Raw genomic sequence first — 14,483 nt, forward strand, 5'->3', positions numbered from 1 at the left:
GGCAAAGTGTGAGGGGCTTAGGTGTTCGCCCACTCTGTGCTCCTGGCATTGGCTCCGTTCAACATGAGGAAAATGCGTAGTCAAGCACAGTGCTCCAGCACTGTGTATTGTCTGAATTAAAGGTGGCCCTCTGCACTACCCTAAACATCTGAGTATGACACAGGCTGTAACACTGTGATTAAAAAATATCTTTAAACTATACTCTTTTTTACTCTCAGAAATGTAATACATTTTACATGTATTACATTTTTACATGTAATACAACTTTGTATACAAGTGATCCTTCTGGCAACAGCTATAACTTATCAAAAAAGAAAGGATGCAAACAAACCTTTTTGATTCTAACTAATGGGAAAACTCTTATATGACCTTTGGTCTGATGGCATGAGGCACAGTGCACTGAGAGCACACTACAGGAGCAACCACCGCCATGCCAAACTTCTTTTTACAGTGGTGAATCTTACAGACACACCATGTGCCACTGCAGCTAGAGCTCAGAACTGCGACATTGCATTTTATGAGATAGCACAAAAAGGGCCTTTGCCACGGTATGAAAACTAGAACTAATTGCATTATTAAAGAATTCACAAGCAGAATGTTGCGTCAGTGGAACCAGTGTCAGTTAGGCCTACATGCGACAACCTGCAGTGGTCGGTCAGACTAGAGAGCAACCAGAGGTTCTTCCCGTCACACCATAACCAGAGTTACACTCTTCACTGCAGTTAACAGTGTGACATGTTTTGATCACCACAGGGCTTGATTTGGATGCTTCAAGTGTGTTTTTAATATTTTCAAAGGCTTCAGAGTTCTAAACTTAGATTGTGATTTCAAGTAGGACTCCGACCATTAAGAAATGGCTTTAAGGCAAAATAAAAGGACTAGTGTGCTCGTCAGTGGTGCAAAATCTGAGGAGTGATCTTCTCCCTGAAGTGTGTCGAATGTGAGAAGGTGTATATCATAGCGACACATTCATTGGTGTAATTAATTTTTCCTAAAAACTAAAAAAAAAAAAAATTAAATAAAAAACTCAGACTTGACACCACTGACTGGCATATTTCTTAAACCTTTGATTGACATCTGCTTGGCATTTTTTTGTTTTTGCTTTCTCTTGGCATTAGATGACCTTTAGTACACAGTGTGTACAGAATATGACACGTCAACAAGGAAATAATGATTTCTGTTTGAATGGACATGGCAAATGCACAACAGCCCAAGAAGCACATTATCCTAACCAGCTTACAAAGTGGAATCTGAATGGGAAACGTCACCGAAGGAACACTCCATAAAGTGCACAAATCTATGATCAAATTACAACCACAGGAACAATGCCTCATAGGTGTAGCTAGTATTAATTAACAACCCTCTTCCATATCTATAAATTTGTAAATATATATATATAATTTACATATTTGAATATGTAAATATATTAATATGCACGTATACTGTTAATTTATATATGTACCTGCAAGTATATACCCTCTTCTTAAATATACATATCTGCATTTTCCCGTTGACCTGTCTGGCTATATCCAAATGTAACGATTCACAAGACGCAACTCTTCACGCATCAGAACTGTAATTTCATGATTGTTCCAATCTTGATGCAATGGTTACGTATAAATAAAATACACACTTAAATCACCACATCTCTATATAATTTTCTTTGTGCAAAAACGAACTACTCATATTCTCCTTTCCTTCATTCGGAACGAATCTGCGATTTATGGCGTAAAAGTTGATGAATGAAACAGGAACAACAGTTATTAATTTGAAAGTGCTAGTTGACTAGAGTCATACAGTACATTATTTTAGAGGTACATTATTAGAAAACAAAACTTTTTAACAAACTATGCTATTGTCACATTTAGCTTTTTACTTCTGTTGGATCTCGAAGTAAACCCTCTCGTCACAATTTTTACCGTCGTCAATCCTCTTGATCTTCACTGTCCGCGCGGGGCTGTGCCCTCTTCTCCTTGTGACAGGTGAAAATGCGCCGCATCTCCTCCTCGTACCTGATGAAGTTATCCCCAAATCTGGCCCAGGCCTTTAGGGGCACAGTGATTGTGTTTCTGTATGGCTGCCGTACCTCGCTTATTTTTAAGAAGACACCGTACCTGTTGGAACCCGCGTCGAAATAAAACCTCTTGTTGTCCACTCGGAAAGATACAGCCTCGGGAAGCTCCGGAGATTCGTCGTGATTCCTGCTGCCCCTGGCCCGGTCGTCCGTTTCTTCATCGCCGTAGTCTTCAATCAGTTGCGATAGCGCATCTCTGAACTCAATTAGCCCTTGCGCTGGCAACACGATGGTTTGCTCAATGCCCTGACCGTAATATCCCATGGTACCGTGTCCTCGGCTGACCGTCTGTCTAATGCGGAGGAACCTGCCGCGCTGATTTTCCTTCAAGTCTAAATAGTACTTTCTGTTATCTCTCTCGATAAATTCACTCTTCAGTACACGATGGGTATGCTCCTCCGACGCGACGGAGCCGGTAGGAGAGTTTGGTGCTGCTTGATGGTGATGATCTTGCTGCCTCCTGCGGGTTTCGTGCGGGCGGCCTTGGCCGTTGCTTTGCTCGTCTGCCCGTGGTACCTGGGCTCCCCGCAACCCGATGTGAGCGTAATAATCGATGAAGTCTCCCAGGCAATACCTCAGATCGGGAGCCATTGACATGGAGAGCGTCAGTTTGCTCTTCCTGATGTTATCATGTCTGCCTCTTCCAATCCATACCTCAGCAATTTTGAGGAATCGGCCCCTTGCGCTCTGTTTCACATCAAGATAAAACCTCTTCTTCTGAATGTCGACGCGCTTGGAAGCGAGCTCCTGAATCTCTATGCCTTGTGTGGCCGGATGAAGATACTGCTGAGGATAGACGCCTCTCAGAGTGGAATCAGATGTAATCCTTCCCCTACCCTTTTCCATCCCTCTGGTACTTGAATCGGCCATGGTTATTCAGTTTCCCCCACACTTTAGCAGCAGCACAACCGCTTGCCTCTCCATTACTAGCTGTCTAGCTATTCAGCTAGCTAGCTAGTTAATTTGTTGAGCTAACAAGCTTTTATCATAAAATATCTGACTTGACCTGGAAAAAACAGTCAGCAAACTAAGTCATCGGCTTCGTGGATTCCTCTTTGTCCTGGTAAAGGTCAAGCGAAACGTTATGTGTCACAGACGACCGCCAACCTTTAGCTAACGTTATCTTTTCCTTTTCCCTTCCACTGTCACTTCTCTCCGTCTGCTTGTTAGCTAGCTAGCTAGCCTGCCTGGTGAAATGCGATGAGAAATCATCCAATCCAGGGTCTCTTTAGAGGGCGCTGCTTCAGTATTACGACTTGTTAGATGACAAAAATCCACCTCGACATTCCATGTTGATTTGATGTAAAAAACGTTTGCCAGTAAAGTGCATTCTCAAATACATGATCACCTCAGACAAAAATGTTCGCTTTTTTAATATAACCTTTACAAATAGATAATCTATGCTGCCTGTCGCCTGACAGTGAAGAATGTGACGTATTTTCCCCGCGACAAATACTAAAGTGCCCGATCATTTACCAGCAAGATTTATACACATTTTTGTCGTTTCTGGTCAAAAATGAGAAGTTCCGGTACATTGCAAACATGTTGAGAGATTCTAGCAGTGGAAGCGGTATGTGGAGTTACGCATGTTGCTATAGTAAAATATCTTTTTTATGCTCAGACGGGAAATTTCCTCAGGCTTATCATATGGCGGGAGTAAGCAACTAACGTTAGCATCATCATAGAAAGTCAGGTATACTCCCTGTGTTCATTTCTAGCAAGCAGCATTCAACATGTACCGCTAGCTATTTATATACGGCTTTACTGATTCAATCATTAAATAGCATTAAGCAAGTCCGTTTCGCGTTTACTCAAAAACTGGGTTCTTATTTCCAGTTGTAGCTAGCTAGTAAACTGTTTACCTTATTTTACCGGATAGTTAACTAACTCTTAAAGTATCTATCTAAGTAGCAACAGTATAGAAGCATGGAAATAACTAGCTGCTTGACTGGCTACAGTTATGTTTCAACGTTACAGGTTTGTTCGGTAATACACCAAACTCTAGTTTGCTGCCTTGAAATATTGGATAAAGTCTGTACATTTGCTAGCTAATGTACAGGTGGGTTACAGTCTGTACATTTGCTAGCTAATGTACAGGTTGGATGCAGTCTGTACATTAGTAAACTAACTGATTGTCAAGAGAAAACACTTAGCTAGCTAACTTACTTCCCAGCGATCTGATCTGCAAACCGCATGCGCTGTGTTTGTTAGGAAATATAGCTAGCTAATACCTAATGTTAGGCACCTGCAAGGCTTATAGTGGTTTGACGGTTATCTTACGAACTATGCCTAGGTTTAAATTATTCACTGTATTAGGCTATAATAACTTTTTTTTGCTACAGATCTTCTATAACCACCATGTCGGACAGGACACTCCCGAGTTGGATGTCAGTCCACAGCAGCAACGAAAAGAATGCGCAGAAGCAGGTAACGTGAAAGCGAAAGCACTCACTTGAGAATCTTTAGTCTAGAATGGATGACTTAGCTCTCTCCGCTTCGGCATAAGGTGTCTGATGGAGGTTGCCTTGATTCATTATTAATTAGCTGAATCTTTGTGCTGTGAGGTTGTGTTCTGTGTCTAAACCTCCTGTCTAATTTGCTTATATTTACTTATGCACCTGTGCTCTGCCAAGGAGATATTCAAATTAACCCAACGCACTGTGTTTTGGCCAGGAACTGTTTGGTGTTTTAACCTGGTACATTCGCGTGTGTGAAAATGTAAACAATGGATACACTTCTGTTCTCTTGTGCTGGAAGCCGCTCTGGATATGAGTGCCTGCTAAATAAATGTAATTTAAATAAATATGATCCTTCACTCACTTTTTCCAGGCAACACAGAAGTCTCAGCATATATCATTCCATGGCATATGCCATATTTATCTACAAGGAATTGCAGCTGCAACAATTCAAAAGGACATGAATAATATGTTTTTTTCTAGATTATTTGGACGAAGATCTACAGGTATAAGTCCTGTTTCATTAAATAACAGAAATAATGAAATCTGGTATAGATACATTATTATAATGGAATCACTAGTGGAAAATGATAAGCTATAGCGAACTGACAATCCATTGCTTACAACACTAAAACATTCCATAGTAAAGTGTGAACAGTTCTTGTAGATAAATATGAAATCAGGAAGTCTATCTCAACAGACAGAATATATAGTAGTGTTTTAATGTACAGTTAATCTGAAATCTTTTACATTTGTGTTGTGTGTTGTGTGCTTTTTCTCTGTCAATGCAACAGGATCAGCCAGGATTGTACAAAAAAAACATACTTGAACATGATCTTCCGTATCTGGAGTTTTCCGGTACTGTTGTGTACAGCCGCGAGAAAAATGATTGCTCATTTCTGTCAGCAGATTTGAGGTAGGCTTTGAATTCTTAGAAATCAATGTCGTGTCAAAATGTTTTCTATATCTGTACCAAACTGAATGTTGTAAACTAATACATATTTTCATTGAATGCTTTTTCTTTTAAATGTCTCCACAGTGCGACACATGTTCATTGACAGGGTGTTGACAAGGCAGTGAGTTTAAGTGATCTGAGGACTAAACTGAACGCTTTTCAAATTAAATTCTTTTTGAGTGCAAACAGAACTATCTATCTTCTTACAGGGCTATCTGTGAAAAGAATCCGTTCACAGAATGAGTTCAATCCGCATATTTATATAGTTATACACTTGCATTTTTCAAGCATCATTGTGTAGCGGTCTTCATGTTGTGTGTTGTTTATTTCCAGGGGCTGATTCAGTGGCAAATCCTTACTTCAGTTTCAGATGAACACACAAACCACACAAAACAGTAACAGAGAGTAAACTAATAAAATACTAATTGTGAAAGCTTTTGAAGGACAAATGTACCCTCTAATGTACCCTCCAGCCCCTGTCTACACAGCAGAAGGGCAGCTGGCCCTTTTTGACTATCAGCAGCACTAATGGCATGTCCCTGTTTCCCATCTGGCCTCATTAACAAGTCTCTCTTTCCCCAGATCCAGTCTTTTACCTGGGTCAGCGGTGGGGTTTGATATAGAGTGGCCACCTTCCTTCATCAAAGGGAAGAAAAAGAAGGTTGCGGTGGTACAATTGTGTGCTTCTGAGGAGAAATGTTACCTCTTTCACCTTTCCTCTATGTTGGGTATGTTCAGCTGCAGATGATAAGGAACTTGAGCCAACATCCATTGTAATTATGTTTAGTACCATGCCCTTCAGCATGTAATTTATTTGTGCACTTACAGGTGTGATTACAGTACATTTAATGTGGTTATGAGTACTCTGTGTTACTGGAAATAGAACTGTCTAAAATAAACAGAACAATGCAATCAGGATGAAAGAAATCAGAAGAAAGTATAATTTTGTAATTTCATATGTTGACACTGGAATCAATACTTAAACTGTTTCATACACATTTTCCATCAGTTGGAAGATGGTGACTTTTCTCTTACTTCCCCTATCTCCTGACCTCTTATCATTCTACATTTTTATTTTGTCAAGGTTAAGAAGTGCCCACACAAAAATCATAAGCTTTTTGTTTTAGGCTCTCCCAGTCTGAAATGTATGTGTTGTACTAATCAACCACAATGATTAAGCTTTATGTGAGCTGCCGTGGCTTATGTCTGTTAGCTAATATCTCCAATTGTTATAGCATTTCCTCCTGGCCTAAAGATGTTGTTAGAAGATGAGGCTATCAAGAAAGTTGGGGTGGGCATTGAAGGAGACATGTGGAAGCTTTTAAGCGACTTCGATATCAAGATGAAGAACTTTGTGGAACTAACTGATTTGGCAAATGAAAAAGTAAGTTTGGTGTAAATATGTAATTGTGAATGTAAGCCTGAACAATGCTGTGGCACTAACAAATTTTAAAGTTTGCTATTGCATTTATATTCAGACCAGCCTAATGCTAATACTAACATCCACTAGAGCCTGTGTCATTGATTCAGTAACTCAAGAGAAACAGTTTCACAATTCCATGCTCAAGTTGTTTCCTCAGGAGGTCAGGATTTATTCCAAACCATTTCCATTATAAGGGATGTTACAGTCTTCACAGACTTACTGAAGATAACTTACATGTTTCTATAACAAAAGGAAGATTTAAGAATAATACAGATGTTGAAAGCTTGTGCCATGCCTACTATTTTATCTGCCATTTTCTACAATTCAAGTAATCACTTGTTTGAACTGTATTTATTAAAACATTTATTGATCATGCAGTTTTTAAAGGAAAGAGGAACTAGCTGATTTTTTCATGTAGGTTTAAGAGTTCATGCCTCGTCTCACACCACCACAGTTTCTCATTAGCCATTCTGGCTACCACTCTGATGTTACATGAATCCATGACTTGGAACCACAGAGTGGTTTGAAATGCTTGTTTAGGATTCTCTCCTCAGATTACTGCCTTTCCTGTTGCTTCCAGCTTAGGTGTGTGGAGAAGTGGAGTCTGGATGGGCTAGTCAAGCACCTGTTCAAGAAGCAACTCATGAAAGACAAGAATGTTCGCTGTAGTCAGTGGGATGATTTTGATCTCACAGAGGACCAGAAGAGATATGCTGCAACAGATGCTTATGTGAGTGTATTTAATTAGTGGAAAAAATATAAATTAATAAGTAAGAAACATTATGTTTATCCATGTGAATGCCTACATTCTTTTTTTTTTGATTTTACAATGCACCATGTTCATTTAATTTTTCAAAATTTATTATATTGATGTAAAATGTTTGCATTTGTATGTGTTGATGTGATTTGCATGTGTTTGATATCCATTTGTCTCATCAGGCTGGACTGCTTATCCATAAGAAACTGGAGAGCATACATCCTGGTGAGTTTCAATGCAAGGAATAATTCACTGCTCTTTCCATCTCTCACTGTTTTCATGTTAAGCATACTCTGTGTCATGCTAATGCCATGACACATACATACAGACAGACATGTATAGAGATTGCTTGGGGAACAGAGTATTTTAGTACTTTGGGTGCGTGGCTCATGATTCTCAGGCTTTATGGTGCAAGGCTTCTTAGTTCTTCTCAGTTGCACATGTGAAGACAAGCTATCCTAGAACACCTCTCCTTGTTTTTCCGTGTGCATTACTTGACAGTGCCTCAAAGGATAATCGCTCTGAAGGAAAAACTCATTCAAATGGCCAGTGAAATGAAGGACCTGGCTGACCACATCCCTGAAGGAGTCCATTCCAAAGAACCAACCACTAACAGGTTTGAGATTGCATGTGTTGCTCTTGCAAAATGTAAAGTATCCCTGAAGTATGCTTGCACGGTAAATGGTGAAAGAGGTTTTACATGAAGTTGGGGAGAGTGAATAAAAGCTTGTCTGTTCTGTTTATTGCAGTGCTGACCAAACCATAGAGGACATGGCTGCGAAACTGCGGTGTCTAAGAGACTTGCTGTTGGAAGACAGCAGCAAGGCATATGGTGTAAAGGAAGAGTCAGATCAAGAAGTTGTTGTGAAAAAAGAAAGGATCTCTGATGAGCAGATGATGAGTTCTCACAAGCTGGAAGAGACGACTGTCTTTAAAAGAGAATTGCCCTTAAATCAAGACCTGAATCATTCAAGCACAGATCTCTTAAAGGCTCCACAAAATGTTTCTGGCCCAGTGGAGGAAGACAGTGAAAGGAATTGTAATAATATCCACAGAGAGTGCATTATGTCCCTGGATATCTCAGAGTATGAACTTCAGATGTTGGAGATGCAGGCCAGACAAGAGGATCTCGAAGAACAATCTACTCTGGAATTCCAGGTTTGGTTATCTTCTCAAATTATGTGCTGGTTTGTTAAGTGAAAAGCATGGCTGTTCAATGCTGTTTTATAGTACAGTTATTGTGAAAGGTTATGTTATATGTAGGCTTGGCTGACATCAACAGATATGACAACTTTAGACTTCAGTGCAGTCTAAGCTATTTTAACAAAACTGTTATGGTGTTAAGAATGGCATACTTCTAGGCTTAAATGTATCAAAAAGCTGAGATGTTTATGAATATTTAGATACTGTACAGGAACAGTGTAAAAAGTGTATAAAAGTAATTCCTTTGTCTGATAGAATAGCAAATGTTCCATTATTCCAAAGACATTTACATTTAGTAATTTAGCAGATGCTCTTATCCAGAGCGACTTCCAAAGTACCAGTACAAAAGAACAGTGTTTCAATTGTACAATGATTCACTGAAACACTGTTAATGTATTCTTGCCGTAGCGATTTGCCTCTTCAAAAATGCTGCAGCGTCCAGGATTTGCATCTGCTACCTGTGAAATGCTGAATGAAAATCAGAAAATCAAGGAGCCTAGTTAGCTTAAATGAGACCGGCGGTATCTCCACCTGGCTAGCCAGGTGAAAGGGTTGTATTCAGTTTAAACAATCAAGCTAGTTTGAGAACGAAAGCAGGGGATTCCCTTGTGGTCAGAAGCTGACATGTAAATTTTCAGAGCGGGAATGTGTTTACTTCAGGTACATTACTTTACAGAACGTTTACAGGCAAACTTTCCATTGCATTGAAAGAATGCACTGTGTACTGTATGCTCTGATGAATGCAAAGTCACAGGTCAGAAAGCTACAACGGACAGGTGCCATGCTGAGCGGTTTTGTACCCTGCCATTCCTCCACAGAATGACCTAATACTGCTGTGTGCTTATCTAACAGCCACAGTGATGCTTAATTACAACCCTTTTGACAACCAGCTTGCAGTGTGGCTGTGTTTGACGTTAGCTGGGTGCTGGGTCTCTGAATAGTTAGAGTTCCCACAAATACAGCAAAAAAAAAACACAGAGTATAAAAGAACAGCAAAAAGAAAATCAGGACAGCTCATTAAAGCAGTGCTGTATTTTGACACCGCTTGTCCTGAAAATTACGAATAGCAAAAGCAAGACATTTTTATTTTATTTAAAATTTTATTTTAAATATTTGGAAATCTGCCATTTTGGCCATTTTCAATTTTTGGATGATAAGAAAGCTTTTGAAATGTCACACATGTGCTGTATTGTTTCATAGGCCACGATGCACCTGTTGGAATTTTTTTATGCGGTCTGTTGTGTTTGTGTATGATTTGCTGTTGGTGTAGGCAGAGGTGGAATGTGGCTTTTCACTGTTTGCTCTTCACAACTGTTTCCACTTGTGGCTTAACAGTTAAAATGTTCACCAAGAGCAAATCTTGAACAGTTCTTTTGATTTTGCTATCAAAAAATCCAGGCGTGAGAGAATTTTGAGAAACAAATGCCAAAATCCTGCAGGCAAAGCTCCATTATTATAAGTTCATTATTAAGTGTGAATATGTTTTCCTAGTTCTGTTGTTGTCATAATGAGTTACATAACAGTACCTCTTCTATCCCTTGGCAGTGTGGGCAAACCCGTTGTGGACATGCTTTATGTATCCAGTAAAATAAAATGACTAAGCAAACTATAACATGCTTCTGTTCTTGTTTAAGGACCGAAAAGCCTTGAATGACTCCTCTGACCAGTCCTATGTGGTTGAAAGTGATGAGGAGCTGGAGAGCGCAATGCTTCAGGTGATCCACTCAGTTCCTGGTTGAATGCATTATTGTTATTTGAAAATTATTCTTTTACCTATGCCTTATTGAGATATGTTTCTCAGGAGACACCTGGACTTCTAATTATTATGCTTTTCTTACTCAACATATTACTCTTAGTCATTCATCGGGACAAACAGGAACCTGCTGTTTCTGGGACATTTCTCAGTACGCCTAGTTCACAGCTGATAGTCGGTTGCTTCTAGAACCCATTTGGCAATTTGTATTTTTGCTGGAGGTGCAGGTCTCAGGAGCTGAATCATGTTCGGTGCTATGGCAGTGTGTTACAAGGGGGTAGTATCTCACTCACACACCTACACACATACATTCTTTTGTTTTGGGTTTTTTTTTTTGGCACCTGTTGCTACGTCATCATGCAGCTGACGGTCCCTCGAAAGGGTGGGGCTACCTCTGATTGCCTTCATAGGAGCTCCAGGTGATCAAAGGTGTGGTGGAGTTTGGCGTGTGAATGGCGGCAAGTGTAAACTGAACAAGTGGTTTGCCAAGGAAGAGGAGGATATGACCTTGATCAGCTCATGGGCACGAAGCCGATTCAAGGCGGTAAAAGGAATTTAAGCACATGCGCATTGTTGGTTGTGAAATAAGAATAATGATGGCGCACCGGTGAACCACACCACGACGGATCCCAACGCTATCCACCACCCCCCCCCCCCCCCCCAATGGGCTGAGGGACTTGTTTTTGCATTTCTGCATGGTGGCTGTCAACACTAGTTTTAGAAAAAAAAAGAAAAAACTTAAATAATACAATCAAAACTTGAACTCATACGACGACCGCGGAGCTGGCCGCCACTGCGGGACAAACTCGAGCTGGCCCAGACTGACGCCGAGAACCCGCACCCGAAGGCAGCAGGTAGGCTCCATCCCTTCTGAGGGCCGTCCTGTGCCAGTTTTATTTTGAATTTTCTTTTCTTTTGTACATTCACCCTCACGTCAGGTTGCAGCCCTACTTCTCGTACACAAACTACGTAACAATGAACCGGGGGAAGTAGCGAGTCTGTAACAAGTGTCAGAGCAGTGCCCTTCAACCACGCAGCCCTGTTCTGTCCACTAATTTTGCACTGGGGAACATGCTTGTTCTAGGTCAATCCAGAGGCCGTTCACAAGAGCTGTTGTGTTGATGTTCTCCATCTCTCTGTCCAGTGTGCGGAGGAGGTGGAAAGAAAAATCCAGAAAGGCAAAGTGCTCCAATCTGACAGAGAGAAAACCTATCAAGCACAGTCTGCAGTCCCTGAAAATGAATATGATGATGAAGATGAGGGCATTGAAGAAGAGGAGGAAGAGTTTGGTAATTATATTTTTATGAACCTTGTTAGGTTCTCCAGGAATATTGTTTGTACGTTGGTAGCATGGTCATGAAGTAATTAAAGGAAAATAATTAGATCACGCCAATTAAATTCTTAAAGTCAGCGGTCATAGCCCCTTGTTACATTTTTTAAATGCTATTGTAAGCCAGGTCAATGTTATTTCAGCAGAGGAATAAAAAAATCATTGAAAGCTTGTTGTTGGTGCTGTCATGGCCATGGCCAGTAGGAGTTGCTCTCCTTGTGCTGTGGTCCTGTTTGCAATGTGGCTCTGTCATTTAAGCCATATGTCTGAACTGTCTGTCACCACACCTCATTTACAAGTGATAGGTGGGGTATTGTGGTGCAAATGTGTTACTTTTCTTCCTCTTGTTTCAAAGTACATTAGGATCAGCAAGAAAATAAGAACTACCATCTGAACATTGTAAGATTATAGTGTTTCTAACTTCTGACCAGACATGGTTCAGAATCAGAGAACTGTTAACCTGATGGCCTTATTATCATAGTTACAAAGGAAGCTCCACACCTTGGTGCCACGCTACAGTTGGAGCCAAGAGCAATTGATTAAGGCAGGCAGCAGACATCAAGTCTAGCATACAACCGGGAGTGGGCAATTGGCAACCATCACCACACAAAGACGCGGTCAGCATCAAAGGATCCCGCTTTGCATTGGGAACATAGGTTGATGCTGCAACAGTGTAAAACCTATTGTTTGTTGCCATTTGTTTCATGGTATAAAAGGCCGATCACGGTAACAGTTCCCTGAGTTAAAGCTTCGCAGGCAGAGATGCTGCCGGATTCCATCGCCGAATAAAGCTTTTTCTCCAAGCGCGCTTTTGGTCCGGTTCGTTTACTTTTAAAATTAGAACAAAATCCAACAATTGGCGAGCCAGCCAGGAGGAGCTGATACGAGAGAAACTCACCGACACATCTACGAAGTGGAACAATTCAGCAGAAGAATCGTGGAGATTTTTCCGGTTGAACTTTCCAGTCGAAGATCGGCAAGACAAGAGTCTGCGGGTCCGCAAACATCGCAAAGACCTTAACTCGGTAAGAAACGTACCACTCCTCTTGAAGAACCTAGCTATTTTATAAGTAAACAAACCAGTAAATATACGTATATGTAACTGACAGTGTTTTGGTTAACACTGTTGATAAGAGCTCTAAAAAAAAAAAAATAGGCCGAGGTACCGAAGTCTAGGCTAGGGAAAGCCTAAGTTTATAGTCAGCTCACGTCGTGCTATCTAGCCGGTAAATGTTTAGTTATATTTTCCGATTAGATCAGAGGTTGACGGAGTGTGAACTATAGTAACGTAGTCATCTCACATCGTGCCGGTTATCAGACTTCTAATCGGAGGTTGATGGAGTGACTAGTGTAAGCAACGGGGTTGCTAACTAAGTTTATAGTCAGCTCACGTCGTGCTATCTAGCCGGTAAATATTTAGTTATATTTTCCGATTAGATCAGAGGTTGACGGAGTGTGCACTATTGTTGCGCGGTCATCTCACATCGTGCCGGTTATCAGACATAATCGGAGGTTGATGGAGAGACTCGTGTAAGCAACTGCGGGTTGCTGGACACCTTCCTATGGTTAGGAAAGGTTTTTGGTGTAAGCTCTGGAACAGAATTCAGTACTGTATAATTATTCTTCGCTGTGAGAGAGTTGGAGAATTCAGTTTTTAAGTGTGAGAGAATTAAAAACTGGTACTTTTCTTGATTGTGAGAGAGTTAAGAAGTAGTGCATTATACTGGTATTGTAAGTTGTTAATTGAGCTTCGGATAGTCAGCTCACGTCGTGCTATCTAGCCGGTAAATATTTAGTTATATTTTCCAATTAGATCAGAGGTTGACGGAGTTTGTACTATAGTAACGTGGTCATCTCACATCGTGCCGGTTATTAGACATAATCGGAGGTTGATGGAGAGACTCGTGTAAGCAACTGCGGGTTGCTGGGCACCTTCCTATGGTTAGGAAAGGTTTTTCGGATAGTCAGCTCACGTCGTGCTATCTAGCCGGTAAATATTTAGTTATATTTTCCGATTAGATCAGAGGTTGACGGAGTTTGTACTATTGTAACGTGGTCATCTCACATCGTGCCGGTTATTAGACATAATCGGAGGTTGATGGAGAGACTCGTGTAAGCAACTGCGGGTTGCTGGGCACCTTCCTATGGTTAGGAAAGGTTTTTGGTATAGTCAGCTCACGTCGTGCTATCTAGCCGGTAAATATTTAGTTATATTTTTCGATTAGATCAGAGGTTGACGGAGTTTGTACTATAGTAACGTGGTCATCTCACATCGTGCCGGTTATTAGACATAATCGGAGGTTGATGGAGAGACTCGTGTAAGCAACTGCGGGTTGCTGGGCGCCTTCCTATGATTAGGAAAGGTTTTTGGTGTAAGCTCTGGAACAGAATTCAGTACTATATAATTATTCTTCGCTGTGAGAGAGTTGGAGAATTCAGTTTTTAAGTGTGAGAGAATTAAAAACTGGTACTTTTCTCGATTGTGAGAGAGTTAAGAAGTAGTGCATTATACTGGTATTGTAAGTTGTTAAT

At 40.7% G+C, this 14,483-nt stretch overlaps 2 protein-coding genes across 4 annotated transcripts in view; one reads left to right on the forward strand and one right to left on the reverse strand.

The window, feature by feature from the left end:
- Positions 1-1,482: 1,482 nt before the first annotated feature.
- purg (purine-rich element binding protein G) lies at positions 1,483-3,231 on the reverse strand. The gene has a single exon (XM_036529759.1). The coding sequence runs from the start codon at positions 2,942-2,944 to the stop codon at positions 1,925-1,927; it is 1,020 nt and encodes a 339-aa protein (XP_036385652.1). The 5' UTR covers positions 2,945-3,231; the 3' UTR covers positions 1,483-1,924.
- Positions 3,232-3,358: 127 nt separating this feature from the next.
- Positions 3,359-14,483, forward strand: part of wrn (WRN RecQ like helicase) — a 44,700-nt gene continuing 33,575 nt past the window's right edge. The window contains exons 1-11 of one of the 3 annotated variants that reach the window (XM_036529757.1): positions 3,359-3,644; positions 4,417-4,501; positions 5,325-5,446; positions 6,068-6,213; positions 6,721-6,869; positions 7,489-7,638; positions 7,848-7,890; positions 8,167-8,281; positions 8,415-8,823; positions 10,503-10,583; positions 11,766-11,910. In XM_036529757.1, coding sequence (XP_036385650.1) covers positions 4,433-4,501; positions 5,325-5,446; positions 6,068-6,213; positions 6,721-6,869; positions 7,489-7,638; positions 7,848-7,890; positions 8,167-8,281; positions 8,415-8,823; positions 10,503-10,583; positions 11,766-11,910 — 1,429 coding nt within the window. In that variant the 5' untranslated portion in view covers positions 3,359-3,644; positions 4,417-4,432. The other 2 variants (XM_036529758.1, XM_036529756.1) reach the window with 2 other exon arrangements.

The sequence above is a fragment of the Megalops cyprinoides genome, chromosome 5 (genome assembly GCF_013368585.1).
Source record: "Megalops cyprinoides isolate fMegCyp1 chromosome 5, fMegCyp1.pri, whole genome shotgun sequence".
NCBI lineage: Eukaryota > Metazoa > Chordata > Actinopteri > Elopiformes > Megalopidae > Megalops > Megalops cyprinoides.

What these genes read in the sequence shown, in the direction of transcription:
- purg (XM_036529759.1), bottom strand. Translation starts at nt 2,944, where the DNA reads ATGGCCGATTCAAGTACCAGAGGGATGGAAAAGGGTAGGGGAAGGATT.